Genomic DNA, 24,340 nt, shown 5'->3' with positions numbered 1-24,340 from the left:
TGCTTCAAATCCTGATTCTTGTAAGACAGGAAAGCCCGTGAAAGGATTGATATAGGGCTCATTGCCAATAACGTATGCCTTAGGTGGTTTCGGGGAGCTTCGTGTGGGCGGCTTGCTAGAAGCAGCTGTTGGAGCATAGAAGCCCTGGAAGGAAGTATTCTCCCAAAGATTCCCACTCGCAACTTTGTTCTCATTGGGAGGCTTCCTTTGCGCAATTTCTTGCTTCTTGCAAGGCTCCGGGCATGCAACTTCTAACATTCGAGCAATATCTTTACCGGAAGTTGCACCTCTGATTTGATCGCTGAGCTCGCTACAAATCTTGATCTGGGTTTGAATCTCTGCTTTAAGATCCACATCATCGTCTGACGCCTTGCCTTTACCTTTGCCCTGCTCAAGGTCCAGTTGTTCTATATTCCTCCCAAGTAAATCGGCGTAGACGGACAAGGCTGCGACCAGCACCGTTCTCTTCGCATTGTCCATCGTCCAGAAATCAATTGTAGGAGTTCTCGGAACGGCTCCGACACAAGATCAGCCTTCGGCGTAAGAAATGAGGGTGGATTTGATCATGTTCTAATTCTTTCTCCGTGGAGTGACGTTGAGTGAAAATGTTGGTGGGGCAGAATGGTAAGGCAGATGATGGGTAGCCAGTAAGAGGAGGATATTTCAAGCCACCTCCAACGTGTCATGCATCATCACGTGGGCGCAATTCACAACTCAAGCAGCAGTCAAGGAAGCAAGATAGAGTGGCACGAAGACAAGACTTGGATGGAATACCCTATACCTTGGGAGAACAACATCGGAACTGTGAATCGATACTTTAGGCGTCAGCCGAGGTTACCTTTCAGGACACCATCAAGCTCTGATCAGGGTTTGCTCAGCCTTGCTCGCCCTCTGCGTAAGCCAGCGCGGCCACTGCTGATATCTGGATATTAAATTAAATCGCTCCCAGAATCGATAAAGATGACTTTAAAGTATGGCTTTCATGGTAGTGTGGATTCTGAGCATTGGCGCCGGTTAGGGGTTAAGCGAGAACCCCTATTTTGCAGTCGTACAAGAGCTGGGCACGAAGCAGAAGAAGACCCTACTATAGGCGAGTGCATATAAATGGTTGAGTTATACCACCCTTACTGACTTTAAGTGTATTTGATCTTCTTTGGACGAGATAGCCATTAAATCTTTCTTGCCCCGGAAATAATGGTTTCCCAGAGGGATAGAGCGAGCCGATCCCGCAGAACGAAATCCATACTGTACTCGCGAGGCCATGAAATTGCCCCCTCACTTGAAGGATGAGACGAACGATAAGACTCGGTCGACAGCTCATTTGTCGTGTCTGATCTGCACTGCAACGATCATTTGGCGAATGAATTCCGACATGCTCTCCGACAATATATATCTCTAGAGGATTAGCATTGATTGTATGTATGCATATTTGATCTGTATCTATCGATTCCCGGCACCAAGTAAATTTAGACAACATCCTCTTGAAATCGGTTCCCATTCTGCCTTCTCTTTCGTCGTCTCTCCTCGATTTCTTGTCTTCGTTCTGCTTTCTTTGATAATTTTGTCCTTATTGCCATTTCCTTCCAGTATGATTTATCATAAACCACGAAAAATACGTGTTGTGCCTCACCTGCTCTCACATTCAAAGTTGCAACACCCAGCCCAAAGTGACACTTCGAATCTGGATCATAGAGGAGATGGCTAGCATAGAACAGCGAAGCATAATCTGCGATGCTGTCATGATATCGCACCAATCTGCGATCTCGCCATGGCCAGGCCAGAGGGACAGATATATCATAAATAACAAGATATGCAAAAACAAGATAGAACATCGCTGGAGTTATGGAGAAGTATACTCGCTTCCCGGTGTTCGTAATCACGAAAATGCCACCGACAAAGACGGGAAATGTCGGCGAAAAGAAATATATGAAGGAAATCCAATCAACTACCCAGTGTTTGTTCACCAATGCCTGGATTATCGTTAATCTAGTTATGCCCCAGAGGCCGACTTTCTTTCGTCCATGATCCTCGGTCATTGGCGCGTATCTCTCTCATATACAGCTGACCAACATTTTTTGAGACGCGACACTCGTATGCTTTTTTGGTCAGCCATAGAGATATATGGCTGTATGCGACATCATGTGTCTCTCAAAAATTGAAAGAGCACTGTGGTGATTGTTCCGACTACAGTAGGTACATACCGTACCACAAGAAGTATATTGTTGTATATTGTATGGGACCGGTGGTTACGGTCCGCGCAGTGTAATGTAATAACGATAGAGCTTACGCAGAGGATGTTGAAGGCGAGGATGCCGATCAGGACCTTGTAATTGAGGATGAGGGGTCTGAATTTGATCTCGGGATAGTCCGTTGGGACTGGAATGGGAAGAAAAATGTCGGCTACAAGTAGAAGGTTTAGTATCTAGTTCTCATCAACATTGGGTGCCAACTCGTCATAGCGATATCTTCTTCGACAATGGGGGTTTGTCCTTGAAGTTTATTTTTATCTCTTGTGAGTTGAGACTGAGAGACCACCAATTCTTCTGCCGCGACTTCCACCTCGATGAATTCAGCTCGGCCATTCTTTCTCAACGCATCCGGCGCGACCCCCTGTTCTATATCTTCCGCGCCTGGTACTTCTTGCTCTGTATGTTCCCTTTGTTTGACTCCATTCCCTAACATTCCAGGTCTCAGTGTCACATGCGCCGATTTCGGGCTGGGGATGCGGACTGGTTGGTGGGGTAGTCTGGATGCTGACACGCATCCTATGCTCGAGTGTGATCATTACTGCCCGAGCCGATTCATTGTGCTGCGATGAACGAGTCTTGTTGGGTGACGTAAGGCTGTGAGAACCTGAATGATTGAAAGGTGTTGATGCATGACGAACGAGGACTGCCTTGTTAGTAGACCTCATCGCAGGTCAGCTCTTTCTGGAGCACAACGAAGACTTTGTGATTAGTTCGATAACAGTGAAAAGGAAAGTGGATCATGGGAGAAAATGGGCTGGGGCAAGGCACGGCCATCCTCATATTCTCCGCTCAGCTTGACGCTCTCACTGAGCATAGTAGGCACGCCTTCATATAAAGGTGGAAAGGTAGCCATATATCTTTTTCAGAATGCAACTGCAAGCATCTTGTGTATCTGAAAATAACACTCGGCCAATGAAGGATCACTCGACACCCCTCTATGGTGGCTCAGATCCTCGAGACATCCGCCTATCAAATGATGTTCCATCCAGCACAGCAGCGTATGCAGCCGCGTTGCTAGTTATTTTTCGTTGACTGTCCTTAGCAGAGAAGTTGATTGGTGGTCGAGGTTCAGAGGCTGAAAGACACTGGCCTAATTATCCTGAAGACTGAATTTGCCCACCGAGATCCAATCATGACCAATTTCCCTACTCCACAATATCCAGATGGTACTTAATATAGTACAATGGACGAATTTGTTTCACCGCATAAATTCCATCTTGTTGGTTCGGTCAGACGAGTTTGGCGATCACGTGGGGCGTCGTGGACTGCAGGCTACTGACTGTGCTAAACAATATTCTCCCATCGCCGTCCTCAGCACCACCAGCTGGAGCCGGCACTCATCACTCGTTTCTTCCAGAACGTCAGGTTCTTGGACTACCACCTGTTGCCGTGGCGGCCAAACTTGAGTGTCAACCCATCAGGTGGCAGACGTCATCGTCGCCGAGACTTCAATCTGTCCCTGGTCCGCGACAAACGGCTGCCGCCCTTCTTGGTACCCTTACACGCGCGAGAGCTCCTCATGTTGGGCCCAGAGACGGTAGTCGGTACCTCTGACAGAGTTTGGCCAAGAAAATAAAAGCAGAGGGAGGAAAGGAGCGCAAATTAAGGAGGTTTCGCAGCCGCATCGGCGATCTCTAAAAGCAGGGGTGCCGCATTGGGCTTCAATGCATTCATTCATTTGTCCAGGATGTCCAATGACGCCGTGCCTGTTTTGTTGCATGTCGTTCCTACCGAGAGCTTGCCCAGGGGGAAGAGACTTCTGTTTCATCCTGTGATGATCTGGATGGTTAGACAATTCAGGGCATGAATGAGCATCAACACTCAGACACGGGTCGGCCCGCTGTTGCATTCTCTGCTTCTCGGTTATAACAGCACGTGGAAGTTCAGATGAAGGGCGAGAGATCAGATGAAGAGGTGCGGTACCTATCGCGGAGGTAGAATGCAATTAGCACCGAATTTGGGAGAAATCAGAACTGAAATTGATGAGTATCCGTTACGCTGCCGCCAGCTTTACACTTCGTGCTCAATTATACGCGCAAAATTGCAGCAAATCAGAAGGCTCAAACCCGAATTTTGGCTCTCTGATTTGCTAAATTTCCTCGCTTAAAAGTGCACGGTCCAGTGTAAAGCTGGCGGCAGCGCAACGGATAGTACATTTACCCATCTCCTTCGCCACAAACCTCAGGCTTTGCCCACTGGCGAGAACTCGTGATCTCAACCCCACACCCCCACATTACGTTATCGCAGAGAAATAGACCGCCCACGTGATGGACCCCTTATCGGCGCTGGTTAAAAATTGCGGGGGTTCGAGGAGCCCAAGAAGCAAGAAGCAAGACCTGTAGTAGTTCCACCAAATTGATACCTCACAATTCCTGGGGTGATATGAGGAGACAGATGCTGGTTTTTGCCCTCATCTCATTGCTCTGGTAGACTCTGGTCTCTTGAAAGATCTCGAGACCAGTTCTTTTCGCTTTGCCCTTTCTTTGCTTTTTCTTCTCATGTCGTACGTGGCTGAGCACCGCATCTACGTGACAGTAAGCACGACCGAGAATGCGTGCTGGGTTTTCACTGACGCCTAACGGCGACTCATTCCCTCCCTCATCCTTCTTTCTACAAACAGGCAAACTCATCGCCTGTATCGCCTTATTGTCCCCTTTTGTACACCGGAGGTCTTGACTCAGCTTCCAGGCACTGCACGCAGCTGGTTGAGTTCCAGCCTCGCTCCAAACCGAACCAACCGCTTTCTCGTGCCTGAAGTCGCCGGGCACAATGGTTTCTCCTAACAGGGATGGAGTCTTTGATGACTCGAGTGAGCAAGGTGCTACCTTCAATGGGACGCCTTCAGCCAGTGGCACTGGTTCCACTCTCTTCCAAGACATCGACAGCTTTCCTGACCACTTCCCAGGACAAGGCGGCGCCGCCGTAGCCCTTCATTCAGCGAGCACTTCCACAAAGTCGACAGGGAGCCATCGAATTTCTTATACGCCTCGCGATGGATCTGTTTTGAGCCTGCCGCCTCGCGCTTCAGCCCCGCGGGAGCCCGGGAATACTCTCTCTTTGGCATCTGGTCCGAACGACTCAATCCTCGAACACTTTGCCGAACAGGCGGCCTCAGGAGCGCCCCGACCCTCGACCATCAGGCAGATTGCACACTCTGACTCTTCCTCTTCATCTGCCGAGGGAACTGGACTGGAGGAGACTGACTCGGGTCGAACGGAGTTAGATTCCGAGCCGGCCGTGGGAACTCCTGCAACCAGCGATGCCAGCGAGGACGCGGATATCTTGGGCCTTGCCGAAGGCCCTTACGGTCACCTGACTGGAGCTGCAAACAGAGATTTATCACTAGCTGGGTTGGACTTACCAGGTCAGTGATCGGTGCAGAGGCTTCGTTGCACCAATGAGTCTATACTGACTTTTACGTTGAATTTTTAGTTGAGTATCGAGATGGACCCTTCCTCAGCGATTCGAATGACGAAAGCGACGCCGATATCATTGATACCGTCAACAAAATACACACAAGGCTGCAAGCGAGTCACGATGCGATACCATGGACTTTGAGTGGAGAAGATGGGCGGCAGCGGCTTAATCCAGATGGGTCAGCACTGGCGCCCTCTCCCGGCCCGGCATACAGCGAATACCACTTGCGAATGAGAAAATATACCCAGAGATATCACAAGATCCAAAGGCTGCGGCAGTGTCAGACGGGGAGTTGCGAAGCCCAGCCAACACCCCTCGAGTCTTGTGATAAGCCCCCTATCGGAACGCCTGATTGTCAATGGGACATTTCTTCCCTGGTCTCCACCGAGCGGTCATTGGCCTATAATGAACCTCGAGGCAAAGAATCTCAAGGCTGTCAAGATGTACACATTAAACGAGTTTCAGGGACCGTACAACAGCCTATGATCCCCCGCTCCGTCGACTGCGTAAGCTACACACTCGAAACTCTGGTTTCTATCTTTCATCCTAGTATGCAATTCGTTCCATTTTAATCATACCGAGTACGACTAATCCCTCTAGCTTTTCTCGTCTCTCACCTGTCTCGATTCTCGGTCTCGACCTTGACCACCGAGCTCTATGCCCCAAAAGACCTCGCGTATAAGTCCGAACATGCTCTCGCGTTCGACCTAGGCTTTGGTCCGCCAATTCGCCTCGATGTGTGCCCCTTTACTCCCAGAGATAAGGAAGCGTTACACAGCTATCAGAAGCATGAAGGAAAAGACACACTTGTTGTGCAAGAGTCACTCCCAATCGCGCTAAATCTGTTTTCGCTCGAGTGGCATGCCGAAGAACTTGACGTTTGGCTTGATGGAATCCTCAACTCGCAGTTTGGGCTTCCCGAATATGTCGCCTTGATGATACTTCGGGAAAAAGACTCTCGTTTCTCCCACGCTCTGGAAGCCTTGACATCTTGGTATATGGCATCTAAGGACCGGGTAAGGCCTTCATCTCATACATATTGTTTCTGCAGAATCCAATTATCATGTATTAGCCGAGTCAAATGGATGCTGACTCTAATACGCAGCTCTCGGAGCAAGAAGATCAGATATTGCGTCCCGCATTGAAGCTGCTCATAACGACAACTCTCCTGAGCCTCGTCCCAAAAGTTTCAGACCTCCCTGCATCGCTCTTCGACTACTTTTCATCTCAATCTCCTGCTCAAGACACTACACATCTTTCTCTCGTTGCGCCCAGGCTTCTCACCCGGCAGACAAAAGCCAGTCTCTACCATCTACAAGAACACTTCTTGCACTCCATTTTTTGTCACTTTTCCTATCCCATACAGTTGGACGCAGATGTCCAAGTCGCACTTGCATTCTTGGTAGCGTATGTGCTGGATTTGGTGAGGAATGTCGGTCGAGAATTCGCACACTACGCAATGGCGTTCAATTCGACCTTTCCTGTGACTAGTCGTCACGTCACTGAATATGAGAAGAATGTGGAAACGCAGCTATTCGGAAAAGTTTGGGCGAGCGTTGCTGACGGGAACGGGAGGGTGGGAGGACTGGCCGAGAGATGGAGAAACTTGGGTACGTTTTTCTTTCTAGCCCCTCCTTGACTGCTTATTGATTTACGTTGTTTTGTCGAATATCTATCAGACCCGCTGACTTGCACTGCAGATTCGAGCGTGAAAGGGAAGCAGAATGAAAGTGACGAACACCAATTTGCGCGTGCCATCCTAGACGCCGTATTCTGAGGATCCAAAGCCAGCTCACCCAGATAGACTGGTTTTCTCTGTACTTACGCGTAGACGGTCTGGAGGGATTTAGATCAGGTCTCTGAGCACTATACTTGGCGTTTCTTATGCTTGGCGTTTATTATGCTTGGCGTTCATTATACAAATGGAATTGTGTTGTGATGCGAATGAAGAACATAGATCTTGTATGGTGACGGGGGGCAAGCGACATATCTCCTGATTTATCATCCTGTATCAGAGCAAAGCTATCCATTTAAGCAAGGCCATCAATTCCTAAATCAAGTGTAGATTTTTGGCTCCAATAATGTGACCACTGCAATGATAGGTAGAACACGCGTGTTAGTGTTCTGCGGTGCTCCCCCGACTGGCAGCGACCCCACAGCGTTGGCCCTCTCCAGGCCGAGCACGACGCAGGAACCGCCTCCGCCACCCACCGAAGCCGCAGCTTAACCTTATCGCTCTGTCGCCACTGAAAGGTAAGAGAAGATAAGGTTAAGATATTGTGAACCCTTACTCTCGTGTTGTGCCCTCGAAACCGGCCGTCGCCCTTCGTGTGCCCTCCCATGCCGAACAACATCCCCCTTATTTGTTTGCCTAACATATGCCCCGCCTTAGGCGTAGGAAGGGCGAAGAGCGCAGCACAGCGGAGCGCAGTGCAGCGTTCGGTGAAGAATAGGGTTAGTTCTAGCTCTGGTGCCGCGATGCTGAGCGCTCTCCACCTCCCTAGTGACCAAACCTAACTTCCTCCTCTTCTGAGGGCGACCGACCGCGCTCCCTCAGAAGGCGCCCCCAGCAAAGCCTCGCCCCTGATATCAACGATATGATGCGCCCTTGTTCCACCTTGCAGGGCGTTATTCTCGAGGCGGAGCGTCGGTGAGTCGAGATGGAGAGAAGGACGCCTGGGTGCTTGCCCGGCACATCAGGACGAACGCGCTGCACTGCACCGTGAAGCTCGCAACTAGAGGTGCAGCGCAAAGTGATGAAAGGTATAAGTATGCGTGGTCATCCATCTCTCTTCTCCTTCTCTTCTTTCTGAGCACTCGTATACACACAGTTAGTCAAACTACTGCGGCAGATACATTAATATTCACGGAGCTCAGAGCTGTTCGATCGGAAATTTTTATTATTCGAGATGACGATGACCATGTACCCTGGCCCCGCAGAGACCTCGGCAGCCAGCCGTCGATCGGCCGCTGCTGGCACCGACCCCTGGCAGCCTCCTGTGCTGTTTGCTCCCCCGCGCGGCGGCGGCGGCGGGAGCAATGGGAGCGGGAGCGGCGGGGGGAGCAATGGTAGTGGGACAAACACAGATCCAAGTAAGTCGCATCCTGTACTCGCCGTGTCGCGATGGTGTTGAGTCGAGCTGATCATTTACCCGTGCAGCTTGGGGCAGTTGAAGAGACGGCGGGAGAGGAAGGACTGATGGGATGGATGATTGCGGCGGGAGGAGATGGGGCGGGAGAGAGCTAGAACTAGAGGAAGTGCGGGGGGCAGGGAGGGCTTGCGGGCGGGTTCCAGACACCGCACTTGTACATATATGCACGATTTTCCTTTGTTATTCCGGGAGGTAGCGTTTGGGGAGGTAGCGCTTGGGGTGTAGCATTTGCGGTGTAGCATTTGAGGTGTAGCATTTGGGGAGGTAGCTTATGCATTTGATATTATTTCGTTTTCCATTTTTCATCCGGCTCTAAACAAGATAGCCCTTACGAGCCTCTGGAGAGTAGTCTATGCACTCAGGGCATTTTACGAATAAAGATCATTTTCAATCAATCAAATCTTTAAAAAATCAATCAATTAAATTGTGCCTTAGTTACTTTAGTTCTCTAGCCCTAAATATTTAGTCATGACTATTCTTTATTAACGTATAACTTTAAAGTGTCTGAGGAGACATTGGTTTTCAAGGTGTTGTAAGCGAATTTGAGGAGCCTGAAATTCCGAGGCAATGCACTGAGCACACAGGCCTGGGTCACTAGGCTCGTTACGAGCCTGGTAGCATAAGTCTGTATTTTTAGTAATGTTTTCAGGCCTTCACATAGCAAAGTCATTAACTTCACTTTGCAATAATTAAATAACTATTAATCGGATTTCCTCAAACCTCAATTATATTAAGGAAAGACAATAGATTGTATTTTAAAAACTGATTTTAAAGATTTTATAATATAAGCTAAAATTATTATAATTTCCTTTAAAGCTCTTTTATTAATAAAATATATTAATAATATAAACTTATATTAGTAGTTTACTAATATCTTATTCTTTAATATAAGACATATATATAAAGGTTATTAAGAAAAGAAATCTTATTTAAACTAATATTATATTATTTATTCTTTTTTATAAATAGCTTAAAAGGTTTATTTTATATATATATTTTAATTTTAATTTAAAGTTATATAAAATAAAAATAGCTTTCTAAAAAAAAATTATAATTATAATTATTAAATAAATTGTATTATATACTTTTTGTTTATAAATTTAATTGTAATAGGTTGGACCCGTGGTTTAGACTCGGTCATGTGACTCGGTTATATGACTCGGTCATGTGACCTTCGTTGCTGTGACTACGGGGGCGCATGGCCCGTATATATTTAGCTTATATAAGAGCGAGATTCTCTTTTTCTTTCCTTAGTTATTCCTTGTATTAAAACTACTAGTTTTCTTTATATAAAGGCATGGCCCGTAATATTAATAATTACTAATATTATAAATATTTTAAAATTAGATTTACTTTTATTTTTAAATTATAAAGAATTTATATTATATAAATATAAATATTCTAGTTCTTATAATATTTTATTTTTATTAAACTAAAAATCGAATTAAAGAAATATAAAATAATAAGATTATTAAATTTTATAAAAGTTTAATTTTTCTTTAAAATAAAGTTATTAATTCTTTGAAATCTAATATAAAAGCCAATTTAATTTATTTAAATTTAAAATAAGTATAATTATTAATATAATTTTCAAATATATATTTAATATTTCTTATTATTTTTTATATATTTTAACTTAAAAAAACTTATTATATAAAATGAAATATAAGAATTATTTATTAAAAGTTTATTTTAGTAAATAAATAAAATAATTTATTATATTAATTTAAATTAAATAGCTTTTATAAAAATATTTGCTTTTATTTTAAAGTTAGCTTTATTATTTTTATTTATTAAATTACTTTATTAAAATCTTAATCTAATTATTAATATAGCTATTCTTTTAGGAGTTATATATATAGTTATAATACTCGGGAAATAGAATATAGATAATAAAATATAGGATACGGAATATAGTTATATAATCTTATATTTTATAGGTAATTCGACTAATAGACTAGATCCTATTAGGCTTAGTAAATTTAGGAATTATATATTAATATTATAATACTAAAATTCTTATTTCTAAATATTAATTATTTTATTAATTTTATATACTAAATATTTTATATATATTATATATTATATTATATATTCCTAGTAAATTAATACTAATTAGTTTATATATATAGATTAGAAAATAGAATCTATTAAGCTAAAGAAGTATTTAGTAATCTATAATAAAATTAAACTAATTTATATTAAAGAAAAGAATTATCTATTAACTTTACGAAAAAGTATCTAGTAATTTAAAGAAAAAAGATACTAGTTCTTACTAATTAATAAATAATTAGCTATTTAACTATTTATTTATTTAATTATTTATTATTTTTTAAAACTAATTTCTTTTAATACTAAAATTACTTTTTTAATAATTATCTTTTCTATTTATATAATATTTGAATTTATAGAAACTTTTTTCTTTCCGGAATATATATATTCTATATATATCTTTAAAGCTCTTTAATTATAATTTCGATTTTACTATTAAATTAAATCCCTTAAGCTTTAGACTCTTTCGAAATCGCAATATTTAATTTCCTAAATTTCTTATTATAAATAAAATATTTAAAGGCAAAATATTTATCTTTAATATTCTATTATTAAATTCTTTTTATAAATTCATTATAAACTATTTTATCTTTAAATTCCTTTTATTATAAATTATATATATATATATATATTAAAAAGGGCTTAGCCTATTATAATTTAGCTTTTAATTTTATTAGCTAATATAGTTATTTAATATTATTACTTATATTCTATTATTTATATTCTATTACTTTTTAAATATATATAATATAACTACTTTATTAGAGAAATATATTTGAAATATATTAGAAATATTTAGAAAACTAAGCCCTTTATAAACTAGTATACTATAAAATATATATATTTCCTTATAGCCTTTTATATTCTAGTTTTCTCTTTTTTAGCTTTAAATTGTTTTTATAAGAAACCTTTTATTTTACTTTTTAAGTCCTAAATACTATATTTGTAATAGTATTTAAAGTTTATTTCCTTTAATCTTATAAAGAATTTTAAATAAACTATTTTAGAACTATTAAAAATATAGATATTACTAAAATAATAGAATCTTAGAAATACGAATAATAGATTCTAGAATAATAAAAGCAAAAAGCTTTAGAATCCTTAAAGGAATTAGATATTTCTATCTTTATAAATATATACTAATAATATATTAAAAACCTTTCCGAAAACTCCGAAAATCAAAGAACCTTATATAAAGGCTATTCTTTAATCAAGTTTTAGAATAATAGATATCTATAGGCTAATAATCTAACTATTATTCTCAAGTTCTATCCTATAACCTTATAGGCCCTATATATATATTAGTAATAAGACTATTAAAAAGAATATAATAAAGGAAAAATATAATAGATTAATTTTCTAGAATATTATATAACTAGAAATTATATTGATTTTTACTAAGGCTTTTAAAGCTTTTACTAATTCAGGTTATTTTATTAATAGCCCTTTCTAAACTAAATATTATATTAATATTCTTAAAGAATTTATAAATAAGTCTATAGAAATAGAATTCTTTATTTTTATTATAAAGCTTTTAAAAACTAATAACTATATTATTACCGAAAAGCTATATAAATGAATTAAGGAACCCGATATTCTATTTTTAGATATTAATATTATTATAAAAAGCTATTAGAAAAATATCTAAAAGGCCCTTTTATATAAAAGTATTTATAATTATAATAAGGCCATTTTCGAGAATATTAAATTCTATAATACTAAATTTGAAAAGGATATTAAATATTATATAGCTCTAATAAATCGGTTTATAATAGTTCTAGCTATTTCTATTTTATCTATTTTTATTATTTCTATAATTCTGGCTATTTCGAATCTCTTTTTAAAGAATTCCAAATTATTTTTTATTTATTTCTATCTAGAATTCCCTATATCTTATACTTTTTTTTTTTAGAAATATTAGAAATACTAAGCTTTTAGATTTAATTCTTTTTACTAGAAATTATATTATTTTTAATAACTAGCTAGTTTAGATTAAGAATAAGCTATAAGGAAATACTAATTTATATTTCTTAAATTTTTTTTAAAATTATTTATATTTCTAATAGATTTATAAATAATACTCTTATCTTAATTAATTCTTATATAAATAAAGATAATCCGAATTAATACTATTAGCTTTTAGAATTATATTCTTACCTAAAGAAGCTATATTCTAATTCTAATAAGATATAGAATACTTGCTATAACTTTAGTAAGCTTTAAATATACTCTAATTAAGTATTTCAGGAATTCTATATTTTCTTTTTATAATTATATATAAAAGGCAATATTAGTATTTAAAATATTAAATATAAATTAAATAAAAAGCTTTTACTAAAGCTTCAGGAATCGATATATATATATATTATAATAATTCTTCTATTAATATTATTTGCTTTATTTAGTATTATACTATTAATAACTAGTAGATTAAAACTATATATAAGAAAACTAAAAAATATAAAAAAACGAAAACTAATTTAGCCAAGTTTATTTCTAGTATTATACTCTTTTATATTTCCTAAAAGAAGTCTAAAGAGCCTATATTTACTATTCTTATTAAATATATATCTCTTTATAAATATAAATAATATCCTATAAAAACTAAAGATCTTTTAGCTATTAAATACTATAACTATAACGAGTTTAGCTACTATATTAAATATTATTTAATTAAATATAATAAGGAAATTAAGGTAACTCTTTCTAGAATTAAACCGGATTTAGTTTCTATTCTATTAGAATATCTAGTTCCTGTTTTAGTAAAATATTTAGAGAATTTAGGCTCTAATTCTAGTATAGAACCGGAAAATAAATATTCCTAAAAAAAGTTTCTATTTTAGAAACTTATAATATAAATCTAATAAAGATTAACTTAATTTATCTTATAGAAAGAAATATTCTTATAATATTCTATATTATTAATATAAATAATTTAGGAATTAAGTTTTTTCCCCTTATTAATACTAAAATAAATAGTTATACTTTTATTAATATAAAGCTTATTTAGTTTATAAAGCGATTTTTAGAAATAGAACTATAATTTCTTCTTTTATTATATATTATATATAGTTTTAATAAAAAGCTAGCTGAGTTTACTAAAAGATATATAAAAGTTTTATTTCTAATTAATAAATAAAGTATTAATATACCTATAATTATTCTAAACCTTAGAAATTATAATATTATTTTTAATAGAAAATAAACTACTTATATTAATATTCTAATTAATTATAGAAAATATAGGCTTATATAGCCAAAAAAAAATAAGCCTAAAACTATATAATTCGGTTATATTATTAGTATTTCTTAATAATAGCTAGAAAAGTAATTTAATAAGATATATTAAAAGAATACTAATTAATAAAATATTATTATAAACTATTTCTGGAAATTCATTATTCTTAAATAGTTTTTTTTCTTGAATTAATTAAAGGAAATTATATAATATTATAGAAAAGGAGCTTTTATAGCCTAATTAAAATATAATACTCAAATAAAAGCCGAAAAAATAAAAAGAGATCCTTAATAAAGAGCAAATATTAGATCTAGCTATTTTTATTTCTATAATATTTAATTATATAGCTAAAAATATATATATATATATATTATTAGTTAAATTTCTATTTATAAGATTAATAAAGAGTTTAAAGCTCGTAAAAAAGAAACTATTTCTGGCCCAGAAAATTAATAACCAGAAGAAATAAAGCTTTAATAGCTCTAGAAAATATTGCTTTTAGAACTTAAAGAATATTTTTTTTTTCTAAAAAGAAATCTAATATTCTTTCCCTCTATAAATTATATAATTATAAGATTTAGATTAAAGGCCTAAAAGAAACTAAAAGTATTAGATACTAATTTTTTCGGTAATAATTAACCTAAAAGCTTTTGAAAATCAAGTATTTCTTAGAAAATAATTTAGTTAAAGGCTTTATTAAAGCTAGTTAAGTTTCTTTTATTTTATTAGTTCTTTTTATAAAAAAAGCAAATAAAGGTTTATATTTTTATATTAATTTCTACTATTTAAATAATATTATTCGAAAGAATTAATATCTCTTTTTATTTATTAATAAAACTTTAAATTAATTATCTAAAACCAAGATTTATATTAAATTAAATATTTATTAAACTTTCTATTATATAGCTATAAATCCGGATTTTTAAGAACTAATAATATTTCATATTTATTATAGAATATATAAATATAATATTCTCTGGAAAAGCCTTATAAATAGCCCGGCTATATATTAATATTATATAAATAATATATTATTTAAATATCTAAATAACTTTTATATAATATATTTTAATAATATTCTTATTTATTAAGAGAATTTAATAGAATACAAATAGTATATATAAAAAGTACTAAACTACTTATATTTTATTAGCCTTTAAATAGATATTAAGAAATTAGAATTTAAAGTTATATATATATAATATTTGGGTTTTATTATTTTTATATCTAATATTAAAATAGATTCTAATAAAGTTAAAATAATATATAACTAGTAATTCCTAAAAACAATTAAGAATATATAGTTCTTTTTTTACTTCTATAACTTCTATAAATACTTTATTATAAAATATAAACGAATTAATAGATTTCTTATTTTATTTATAAAAAAGAATATTTCCTTTAAATAGTTCGAATAATATTAAAAGGCTTTTAATTACCTAAAGGAAACTATAATTTCTATTTCAGTTTTATAATATTATAATTTAGATTTATTTATAATAATAAAAACAAATATATTTAAAGAAGTAATTACTAATCTATTTTCTTAATAAAACCCAAAAATAGGCCTTTAATATTCTATAATTTACTTTTCTAAAATTGTATTTCTAATAGAACTTAATTATAATATATATAATAAGGAGATACTAGCTATAATATAAATACTAGAAGAATAGAAAACTGAATTAAAAAGCCTTTAGAATATTTCTTTTAAAGTTTATTCTAATTACTATATTTTAAAATACTTTATAATTACTAAAAAGCTCTCTTTTTAATGAGTAAAATAGACTGAACTCTTATTTTACTATTATTTCAAGCTTATATATTATTTTAGAAAACTAAATAAATAAATAAATACTTTATTATAAAAATAAAATAAATAAATACTTAGAACCAAATTAAAAAAAAGTTATAAACTCAAATACTTCTTTTTAAAAATAAGATTAATCCGGAAATTATCTATAATTTATAGCTTATAGTAATACTTTATAAAATCGGCTTATTTAATCCGGAATTCGATCCTAAAAATCAAATATATATTAAAAACTTTCCAGAGAAATATATCTTTATTAGAGATATAATTCTTTTAGAAAAAGGTATTTTTTTAAAAGCTTTACTAGTAGCTTCTATTATAATTAGTTTTATAAAAGTATTATTAGAAGCTTCTATTAAATATAATAGCTTATAACTAGTAAATAAGACCCTATAGAATAATTATATATTACCGAATCTAGAAGAACTATATATAATAGCCTAAGCTAAAAGTAATATCTAAATACTATAAGATAACCTTCTTTTATATTATAGAAAACTTTATATTATAAAGAATAAAATAACTTCCGGATTATTTTTATAAATTAGAATAATTTATAAAATATATAATAAATCTCTTTCTGGATATCTTAGATATATAAAGCTTTATTAATTATTTAAAAAGTAATTTTACTAGCTATTTATAAATAAAAATATTAATTAATATTATAGTAATTATTATATTTATAGGAAATTATATATATTAAAAAATAAGAAGCCTAATTTACTTTATTTTTTTCTAATTCCTAATTATTTCTAATAATATATTATTATAAATTTTAAGAATTATCCGGAAAATAAAGCAGGCTATAATATAATTATTATATTTATAAATTACTTATCTAAATACCTAATTATAATTCCTGTATAAGATATAATTATAGTCAAATAACTAATACCTCTATTTTTATTTTATATAATATATTAAATAAATATTCTAGAAATAATTATATTAGATTAGAAACTTTAATTTATATTCGATTTCTAAAGCGAATTTTATATAAGAATTAGTATTAAGCTTAAGCTTTTAATAGCTAATTATTCTTAAATAAATAAATAAATAAACAGAGATTATTAATTAGTATTTTAATTAGAGATTATATTTATATATTAATTATTATTAGAATAACTAGAATAAATAAATTACTATAATTAATTATTAATAAGCTTTCTTTTAATATAAAACTATTAGCTAGTTCTTATTTATAATTAAAAAGGGCTATAAGTCTTATATTTCTCTAGACTAGAACTCTTCTATTAAAGCTAGCTTATTTAAAAAGAAGCTAAATAGAAATAAAGCTAAAATATTAGTAAATTAATTATATGAATTATAGTAATTTATTTAAGATTATATAAAGCTAATATAAAAATAATATATAATATAAGCTAATAAATACTACTATTTAAATAATTTCAAAGTCGAGAATAAGATATAAGTTATTATAAAGTATTAGAAATCTAATTATTTGAGCTAGTATAAGGCATTTATTAGTAAGTAATAAGATAATAAAATAAATTAATAAGTTATAAAACTATAATATTAAATTTAGTATAGAACTAATCTCTATCTCTCTTATAAGGTCTAGGGAAGCCTCCTCTAAATAGAAGGCTCTAATAATATATATATAATTAGTAATTTATAAGTCTAAAGTATATAATATAAATAGTAATTAGTTATAATATTAAAGGGCTATTAATCTCTCTAATTAATACCTGTAATATCCGAGATTTATTATATATATTATAACTATATTTCTTTTCTAGAATCTTATTCTTAAGATCTATTAATTCATTCTAGTAAAATATTTAATTAATTATAGATTTAATTAAAGTAAACTTCTAGTATCTTGGGAGGTAGTTTTACTAATATAATCTAAATAATAGATATAAAAATCGTCTAATTAGACTAGAGCTAAGTAAGTAAGAAGAAATAGTAATTATACTTCAGATATAGAGGCTAGCTAGTAATTGCGATTTTGTTTAGGAACCGAGTATTCTAATTGGCCCGATCTAAAATACTAAAATACTATTCTATAAAATTAATACTACTTATTAGATCTTATATTAGAATAATCTAAATAGCTTTATAGAAAGAATTTAATAAAATATTTATATAAGAAACCTATATGAATATTTCTAAAGTCCTAGAGATTATTTATAGGCTCCTAAAAGCATATATTAATTAGTTATACTATTTTCTAATTAGAACTAATACGAAAGCTAGTAATTAATCCAGGTAGTTCTTTACTTCTATAAAAGAACCTCTTTATATTATTATATACTTTCTTTCTTTCTAATAACTATATATATAATAACTTCTTTTATTATTGCCTTCTAGCCTCTTTTTTTACTCTTTTCCAAGTCTTTTTTAATTATTTTTAATTAATTCTATAATATTTTCTAGCTTTACTATTTACTAATATAATTATAAATATAAAAATAACCTTATAGTTTCCTTTCATATTACTAGTAAATACTTGAAATATTTCAAGTATTTGCTTATTAATTCCTTTATCTTATATACTATAGTACCTAGTAAAAAGAATTATAACTATTATAATAAGAGTTCTAAATCTTATATCTTAATAAGTTCTTTAGCCTTAATATTTATTAAAGCTAATATAATTCCAGATTCTTTACTACTTATTAGAGGCTTATTAGTTCTGGGAAAATACTATTATAACCTTTAAGAAATTCCTTAAAATATATCCTAAATAGTATTATACTATTAATAATAAGCTTACTAATTAGGTTTTTAAAGACTAGAAAAAGTCTATTAAGCTTTAGAATTCTACTTTCTGTTTTAATAAGACTAAGGAAAATACTATTTAGATTAGTATCCTAAAGATAAGTTTTTTCTAATATATTTAGGTATTTACTAATTCCCTAAAAGAATATTATAAAATCTATCTTTAAAGTATTAATCTTATTATTAAGATTACTATTAAGATTTCTATATAGTTTACTCATAGTATTTTAAGTACTAATAATATAATACTTATAGCTATTCGGGATTTGATTTTAGAAGTTCGGGCCTTTTATAAGATATATATAGTAATTATAAATTCTTTACTTACTTTTCTTAATATTCTTAATATTAATATTATTATAGTATAACTATATCCTATTAAAGAATAAGCGGATTCCGAAAAGTATTATCTAATTCTTTATTAAATTCTAAATAGGGCCAGTATTTAATATTTTTATTTTAGGAATTAGAAATTTATAAGAATTAGAATTTATTTATTTAAGATATCTATAGCTAGTCTACCTATAATAAATCTTTCTTAATCCTAAACCTTTTTCTAATAATTTAAATATAATTCTTATAAGCCTTAATAAAACTCTAGAAAACCTTTATAAATAAAAAATCCTAGAAAAAGAATATTTCTATTATTATTCCAGGTCTTTTCTTAGCTATTTAGGTCCTCTCTTTCTTTTAAATAGTTCTTTTTTTTATAATTCAGGATTTCTTTTAATTTTAAGAGATTATTAAAAAGTAGTTTCGGATTCTAAGCTATAGTTTTAGTTATATAATTTCAGAAGTTTCTTAAAGTTTTTAAGATTAGAAAAAGCAGATAACTAAATATTATAATTTTTAGGCCAGGCTTTTTATTTAATTAAATACTATTACTTTTTATTTCTATTATCTTTTTAGTAATTAATAATAGCTTCTATTTTTTATTCTTATTTTTTATTATTATTTACTAATTCCGGAAGTTCTTTAAAAAAATATAAATATAGCTTCTAATTCTTTTTTATTATATATTTCTTAAAAAGAGAAATATAGAAAATTAAATATAAATAATTATATATATTTAGTAGTTCTAACTTATATATTAAATTACTAATATATTTAAGGATTTTAAATAAACTTATAAATTTTAGCTTAAGCTTTCTTATTTTAAGTTTAATATTTCTTATTAATAGTATTATTTAAGCTTCTTTAAAGTAATATTTAGCTAACCGGTATTTATTATAATAGGTTTCCTAATTATTTTATATATAATATTATAAATCTTTAAGCTTTTTCTAGTTTATTTTAAAAGTTTCTAGCCTCCTATATATAACTAATATCTTTCTTATAATTCTATTTTCAGGATTCTATAAAAGTTAAGAATAGTATCTATAATATATATAAAAAGATATATCTTATAAATTCTATAAAAGATAACTTTTTAAACTAGTTATTTTTTTAGGTATTATAATAATATTTTAGATAGTATTTTAGGGCCTAGTTCTATCTTTCTATCTAATTATTTAGGAATAATAAGCTATATTTAAATACTATTTATATATTAAATAGAAATAGAAAGCAAATTAGAACTAGTTAGTAAATACTATTTCTTAATCGGAAATAATTTTATTAGGGGAGTTAAAAATTAAGAAAATATATTTCTATATAATCTTAATAAGTTCTAGAAAGTTAATTATTTTAGAATATATAATATATCTTACTATTTTAGAATACTAGTTAATAACTATAAGAATTATATTAAAATCGAGACCTTTTACTAGGTTTTTATATAATAATAAATCTATAATAAAATCTATAGAGATTTTATCCCAGAATCTTTTAGACTATAATAAACTACTAAATAGACTATATAGTAAATACCTCTTGGCCTTAATTCTCTAGTAGATATTATATTCTTAATAATACTTATAAATATCTCTTTCTATATTCTTCTAATACTAGAATCTTTTAAGAAGCTCGAGAGTTTTCTTTACTTTATAGTATCCGGCTATTAGATTATTATAATAAAGCTTTATAACTTTTTAATATAAGGCGGAATTATTAGATATAATAATTCTTAAATAATACCTAAATAAGCCCGAATTATTTCTCTAAATTTCTTTTCTTTTAGTATCTCTTTTACTAAGCCTTTATTTCAAGATATTCTAATATTAAGAATTATTTCTTTAAGCTATCTGGATAATATCTAGAAGAGATTTAGATAGAGGGGCTAGTACTATAGCTCTTTTAGTAGCTATATATATCTATATATAGGGAATTAGATATTTATAATTATCTAATTCAAAAACTCGAGAGACTAAAAAATCTTTGGTTTTATTAAATAATATAGTTATAAATACCCCTATTACCTTAGTTATAATAGCAGAGCCTTTAAGGCATTTCCTTATATCTTATTTCTTAACTAATTCTATAGTTAAAGGATCTATAAAATAATCTATTTATTTGTTTTATAGTAAATATTTCTTTTTAGCTATTATAGATATAGTAAATATTAAATAATACTTATTCTAAAAAAGGGACTTTTTAGATATTTATAAGAACTTCTAAATTATAATTATAAAAGCTTCTTTTAACTTATTCTAAAAGATTAAAAGCCAAGTTATATTAATAGGACCTTTTTTATAATTAGGCCTTTTACTAGATCTATTTATTAGGTTTAAGGTACTTCTATAATAAATAATATTAAAATCATATATTATAAGATATATTACCTAATATACTTAATAGCTCTCTAGATACTTTGTTTCTATAAAGTATTAGAGGTTATTATAGTCTATAATAACCTTAATTATAAACCTGAACTTTTTAAAATAATAGTACTAATACTTAAAGGCTTTAATAATTATAAATAGCTCTCTATTATAAGTACTATAGTTATATTTAATTCCGGAGAGTTTCCGGAACCAAAATACTACTAGATACTAGTATTTCTTTAGGCTATTACTAGAATTAACTTATTATAAAATAGTACTAATAATTGCGAATTTCGATATATTAGTTTTAATATAAATCTTTTTAGAAAGGTTAAAATAAACCAGAATAGATATTATAGTAAAAGCTTTTTTTAAAGTCTTAAAGCTTTTAGCTATTTTATTTATTTATATAAAGGGATCGGATTTCCGGTCCTTTTTTATTTCTTTTAAGAAATCTATTAAGCCTATAGTTACCTAAAAGTAATAGTAAATAAACCTATAATAGAAATTAGTAAATCCAAGAAATATTTAAATATTATAGAATAATTCTGGTTCTAGCTATTTAATAATACTATAAATCTATTTAGAATCTATATAAATACTTTCTATTTTAATAAAGAAGCCTAAGAATTCGATTTCCTTAATATTAAACTTATATTTACTAAGTTTATAAAACAGGTTATTTTTATATAGTTAAGTAAATATCTAGTAAATATAATTATAGTATTTATTTTTATTTTAGAAATAAATAAGAATATTATTTAAATAAATAACTATAAAATAATCCAGGAGCCCTATAAGTATAATATTAATATATACTTGAAATATAGCTAGTATATTAGCTAGCCTAAAAGATATTATAAGGTATTTAAAATAGCTATAGCAGATTCTAAAAGCCGTTTTCTATTTATATTTTTTATAAATTCTTATTTAATAATATATATTCTTGAGATCTAATTTTATAAAGATCTTGGCTCCTTGAAGCTAATTAAGGGTCTTATTAATAAGAGAAAGCAGATACCGATTCTTAATTATAACTGGATTAAGTCTATAATAATTAATATAAAGATATAGCCCTTTATTCTTCTTTGGAATAAAAAGAATAGGTACTTCTATAGGGCTTTTACTAGGCCTTATCTAATATTTATAAAGTATATTCTATAAATATAGATATAATACTTTTAGTTAAGTCTCTAATAGATTATATAAGGGTCTATATAGGACTATACTATCTATATTAATAGAGTATTTAATACTACTAAGATTAGGAAGTTTCGAAGCTTTATTAGAATTAAAAACCTCTAAGAAATTTTCGTATTTATTATTCCGGAAATATATAGGTATTTCTGAGGCCTCTTTCCGGAAGGTATTAATTTACTATATTAAAAACTCCTATTTAGTATTACTAGAGCCATATAATAAAGTAGAGATCTAGTAACTATTATATATATATAAAGCCTATTATCTAGAATAATTATATTTGCCCTTAGTTAAGAATAAGACTTGAGATACTAGCTTAGAATATAAATTAAGCTTCTTATTAAACTCTTTCGGTATTAGAATCTTAATATTATTAGGCTATATAGATATATATACTTATTATTTCTTAATATAGTCTATATATTATATAAGAATTATTTTATAAAATTCTATACTAAAGATAAGGCTATAAGAGCTAATATTCTTATACCTATAGAACTAAAGCTTAAAAGAATACATTTTATTATAATTATTTATAATAAATACCTTAAGATTATAGGTTTAATAGACCTTAAATCTATTTCTATAAAAGGTTACAAATTCCTAGTTATATTTAGCTAAGGTAATAAAGCCCTAGCTTTAAGCCTAATTATTATTAAGGAAATTATAATCTAATCCGGTATTATTTAATCTGCTATATATCTCTAAAGTATTTACTTTTGGCTATATTAATTTTGCTTAAATAGTTATATAAAGTAATATATCTTTTTTATTATAGCTAAAATTATTAATATTTAAGATTTGGTTTTCTCTTTTCTCTATTTCTTAGAAGAGTTTTCTCTAAAGTACTTCTCTATAATAATAATATAAACCTGCTTTTATAGGCACCTTAACCTTTCTATAGTCTTGGCCTTATTAGAGTTCTATTAAGTCTATTTATTATATTTAGAATATTTTATATTTCCTGAGAAATATTCTTTCTAATTATAAGTTTAATAAACTATATCTAAAGTAAAACTAGTACTTTAGTAGGGCCTAAAAGAGACCGAAATACTACCTAAGGATTTCTTATATGATTTTCGGAACTTATTCTTCCTTTTTTAATAGTCTTATAAATTAGAATTTACTAAATTAGAATTCTTAGAAATAGAATTATTCTTATTAGACTTTCCTGTTTTTACTTTCCTTAATCTAGAATAAGTAATATATTCTGCTTTCTAAGCTTTTTTAAGTTACTCGGAAATAGATATTACTTTATTTCCTGAGAGAATAAATATAAGTATCTAATAAGTTTTATAATTAGATAGAATAATATTAAGAGTCCGGATCCGATTTCTTTTAAGGTATAGGTTCTAATTAACTTTAAAACCAATTATTCAAATATATAACTTAGTAACTATCTTACTATTCTTTTAATAAAGATCTCAAAGTTCCTTAAAGGTATTTTACTAATAGGTTTAAGGTATTTAAAGTATATTAGCTAAATAGGCCTTAAATTATTTCTAATAAATCTTATATACTAGTAGGCTTTACTTTATTATAGCCTTTCAAATATTATAAGATTTATTTCTAAAAATACTTATAGTAGAATTAATTCTAGAAAAGTATCTATTATAAGTTTAAGGTTAGGTTCTAAAGACTGCCTTTTAGGAAGATATAAAAGTTCTCTATTTCTTAAGGAACTTTCTATAATATAAGTTAGGTATTCGAATTTTAAGAAGCTTCTCTTAGTTCAAATATATCTTTAGAATATTATATAGTAGTTTTTA

At 30.5% G+C, this 24,340-nt stretch overlaps 3 protein-coding genes across 3 annotated transcripts; 1 reads left to right on the top strand and 2 right to left on the bottom strand.

Moving 5' to 3' along the window:
* Nucleotides 1–1,466: 1,466 nt before the first annotated feature.
* K444DRAFT_629000 (uncharacterized protein) lies at nt 1,467–2,682 on the bottom strand (the record flags this gene model as incomplete). Its single annotated transcript, XM_024882993.1, has 3 exons — nt 1,467–1,970; nt 2,288–2,400; nt 2,451–2,682. The coding sequence occupies 3 exons, from the start codon at nt 2,680–2,682 to the stop codon at nt 1,467–1,469; spliced, it is 849 nt and encodes a 282-aa protein (XP_024737887.1).
* Nucleotides 2,683–4,799: 2,117 nt separating this feature from the next.
* Nucleotides 4,800–6,456, top strand: K444DRAFT_384539 (uncharacterized protein). The gene is made up of 3 exons (XM_024872372.1): nt 4,800–5,613; nt 5,682–6,172; nt 6,267–6,456. Exons 1-3 carry the CDS (start codon nt 5,019–5,021, stop codon nt 6,309–6,311), a joined length of 1,131 nt encoding a protein of 376 aa, XP_024737886.1. The 5' UTR covers nt 4,800–5,018; the 3' UTR covers nt 6,312–6,456.
* Nucleotides 6,457–7,197: 741 nt separating this feature from the next.
* Nucleotides 7,198–7,445, bottom strand: K444DRAFT_612251 (uncharacterized protein; the record flags this gene model as incomplete). Its single annotated transcript, XM_024880092.1, has 1 exon — nt 7,198–7,445. A coding segment is annotated over exon 1 (227 nt), but the record flags the coding sequence as incomplete, so codon positions are not given.
* Between the last annotated feature and the right edge of the window lie 16,895 nt (nt 7,446–24,340).

The sequence above is a fragment of the Hyaloscypha bicolor genome, assembly GCF_002865645.1.
Source record: "Hyaloscypha bicolor E unplaced genomic scaffold K444scaffold_57, whole genome shotgun sequence".
NCBI classification, from domain to species: Eukaryota; Fungi; Ascomycota; class Leotiomycetes; order Helotiales; family Hyaloscyphaceae; genus Hyaloscypha; species Hyaloscypha bicolor.
Note: the sequence above shows the minus strand (reverse complement) of the source record. Positions and strands in the feature narration are given on the sequence as shown.

Excerpts from the sequence above, each read along its gene's own strand:
- K444DRAFT_384539 (XM_024872372.1), top strand. The coding sequence starts at position 5,019 with ATGGTTTCTCCTAACAGGGATGGAGTCTTTGATGACTCGAGTGAGCAA. Across the intron at positions 5,614-5,681 it reads AGCTGGGTTGGACTTACCAG|TTGAGTATCGAGATGGACCC; the intron begins GTCAGTGATCGG and ends TTGAATTTTTAG. Across the intron at positions 6,173-6,266 it reads TCCCCCGCTCCGTCGACTGC|CTTTTCTCGTCTCTCACCTG; the intron begins GTAAGCTACACA and ends TAATCCCTCTAG.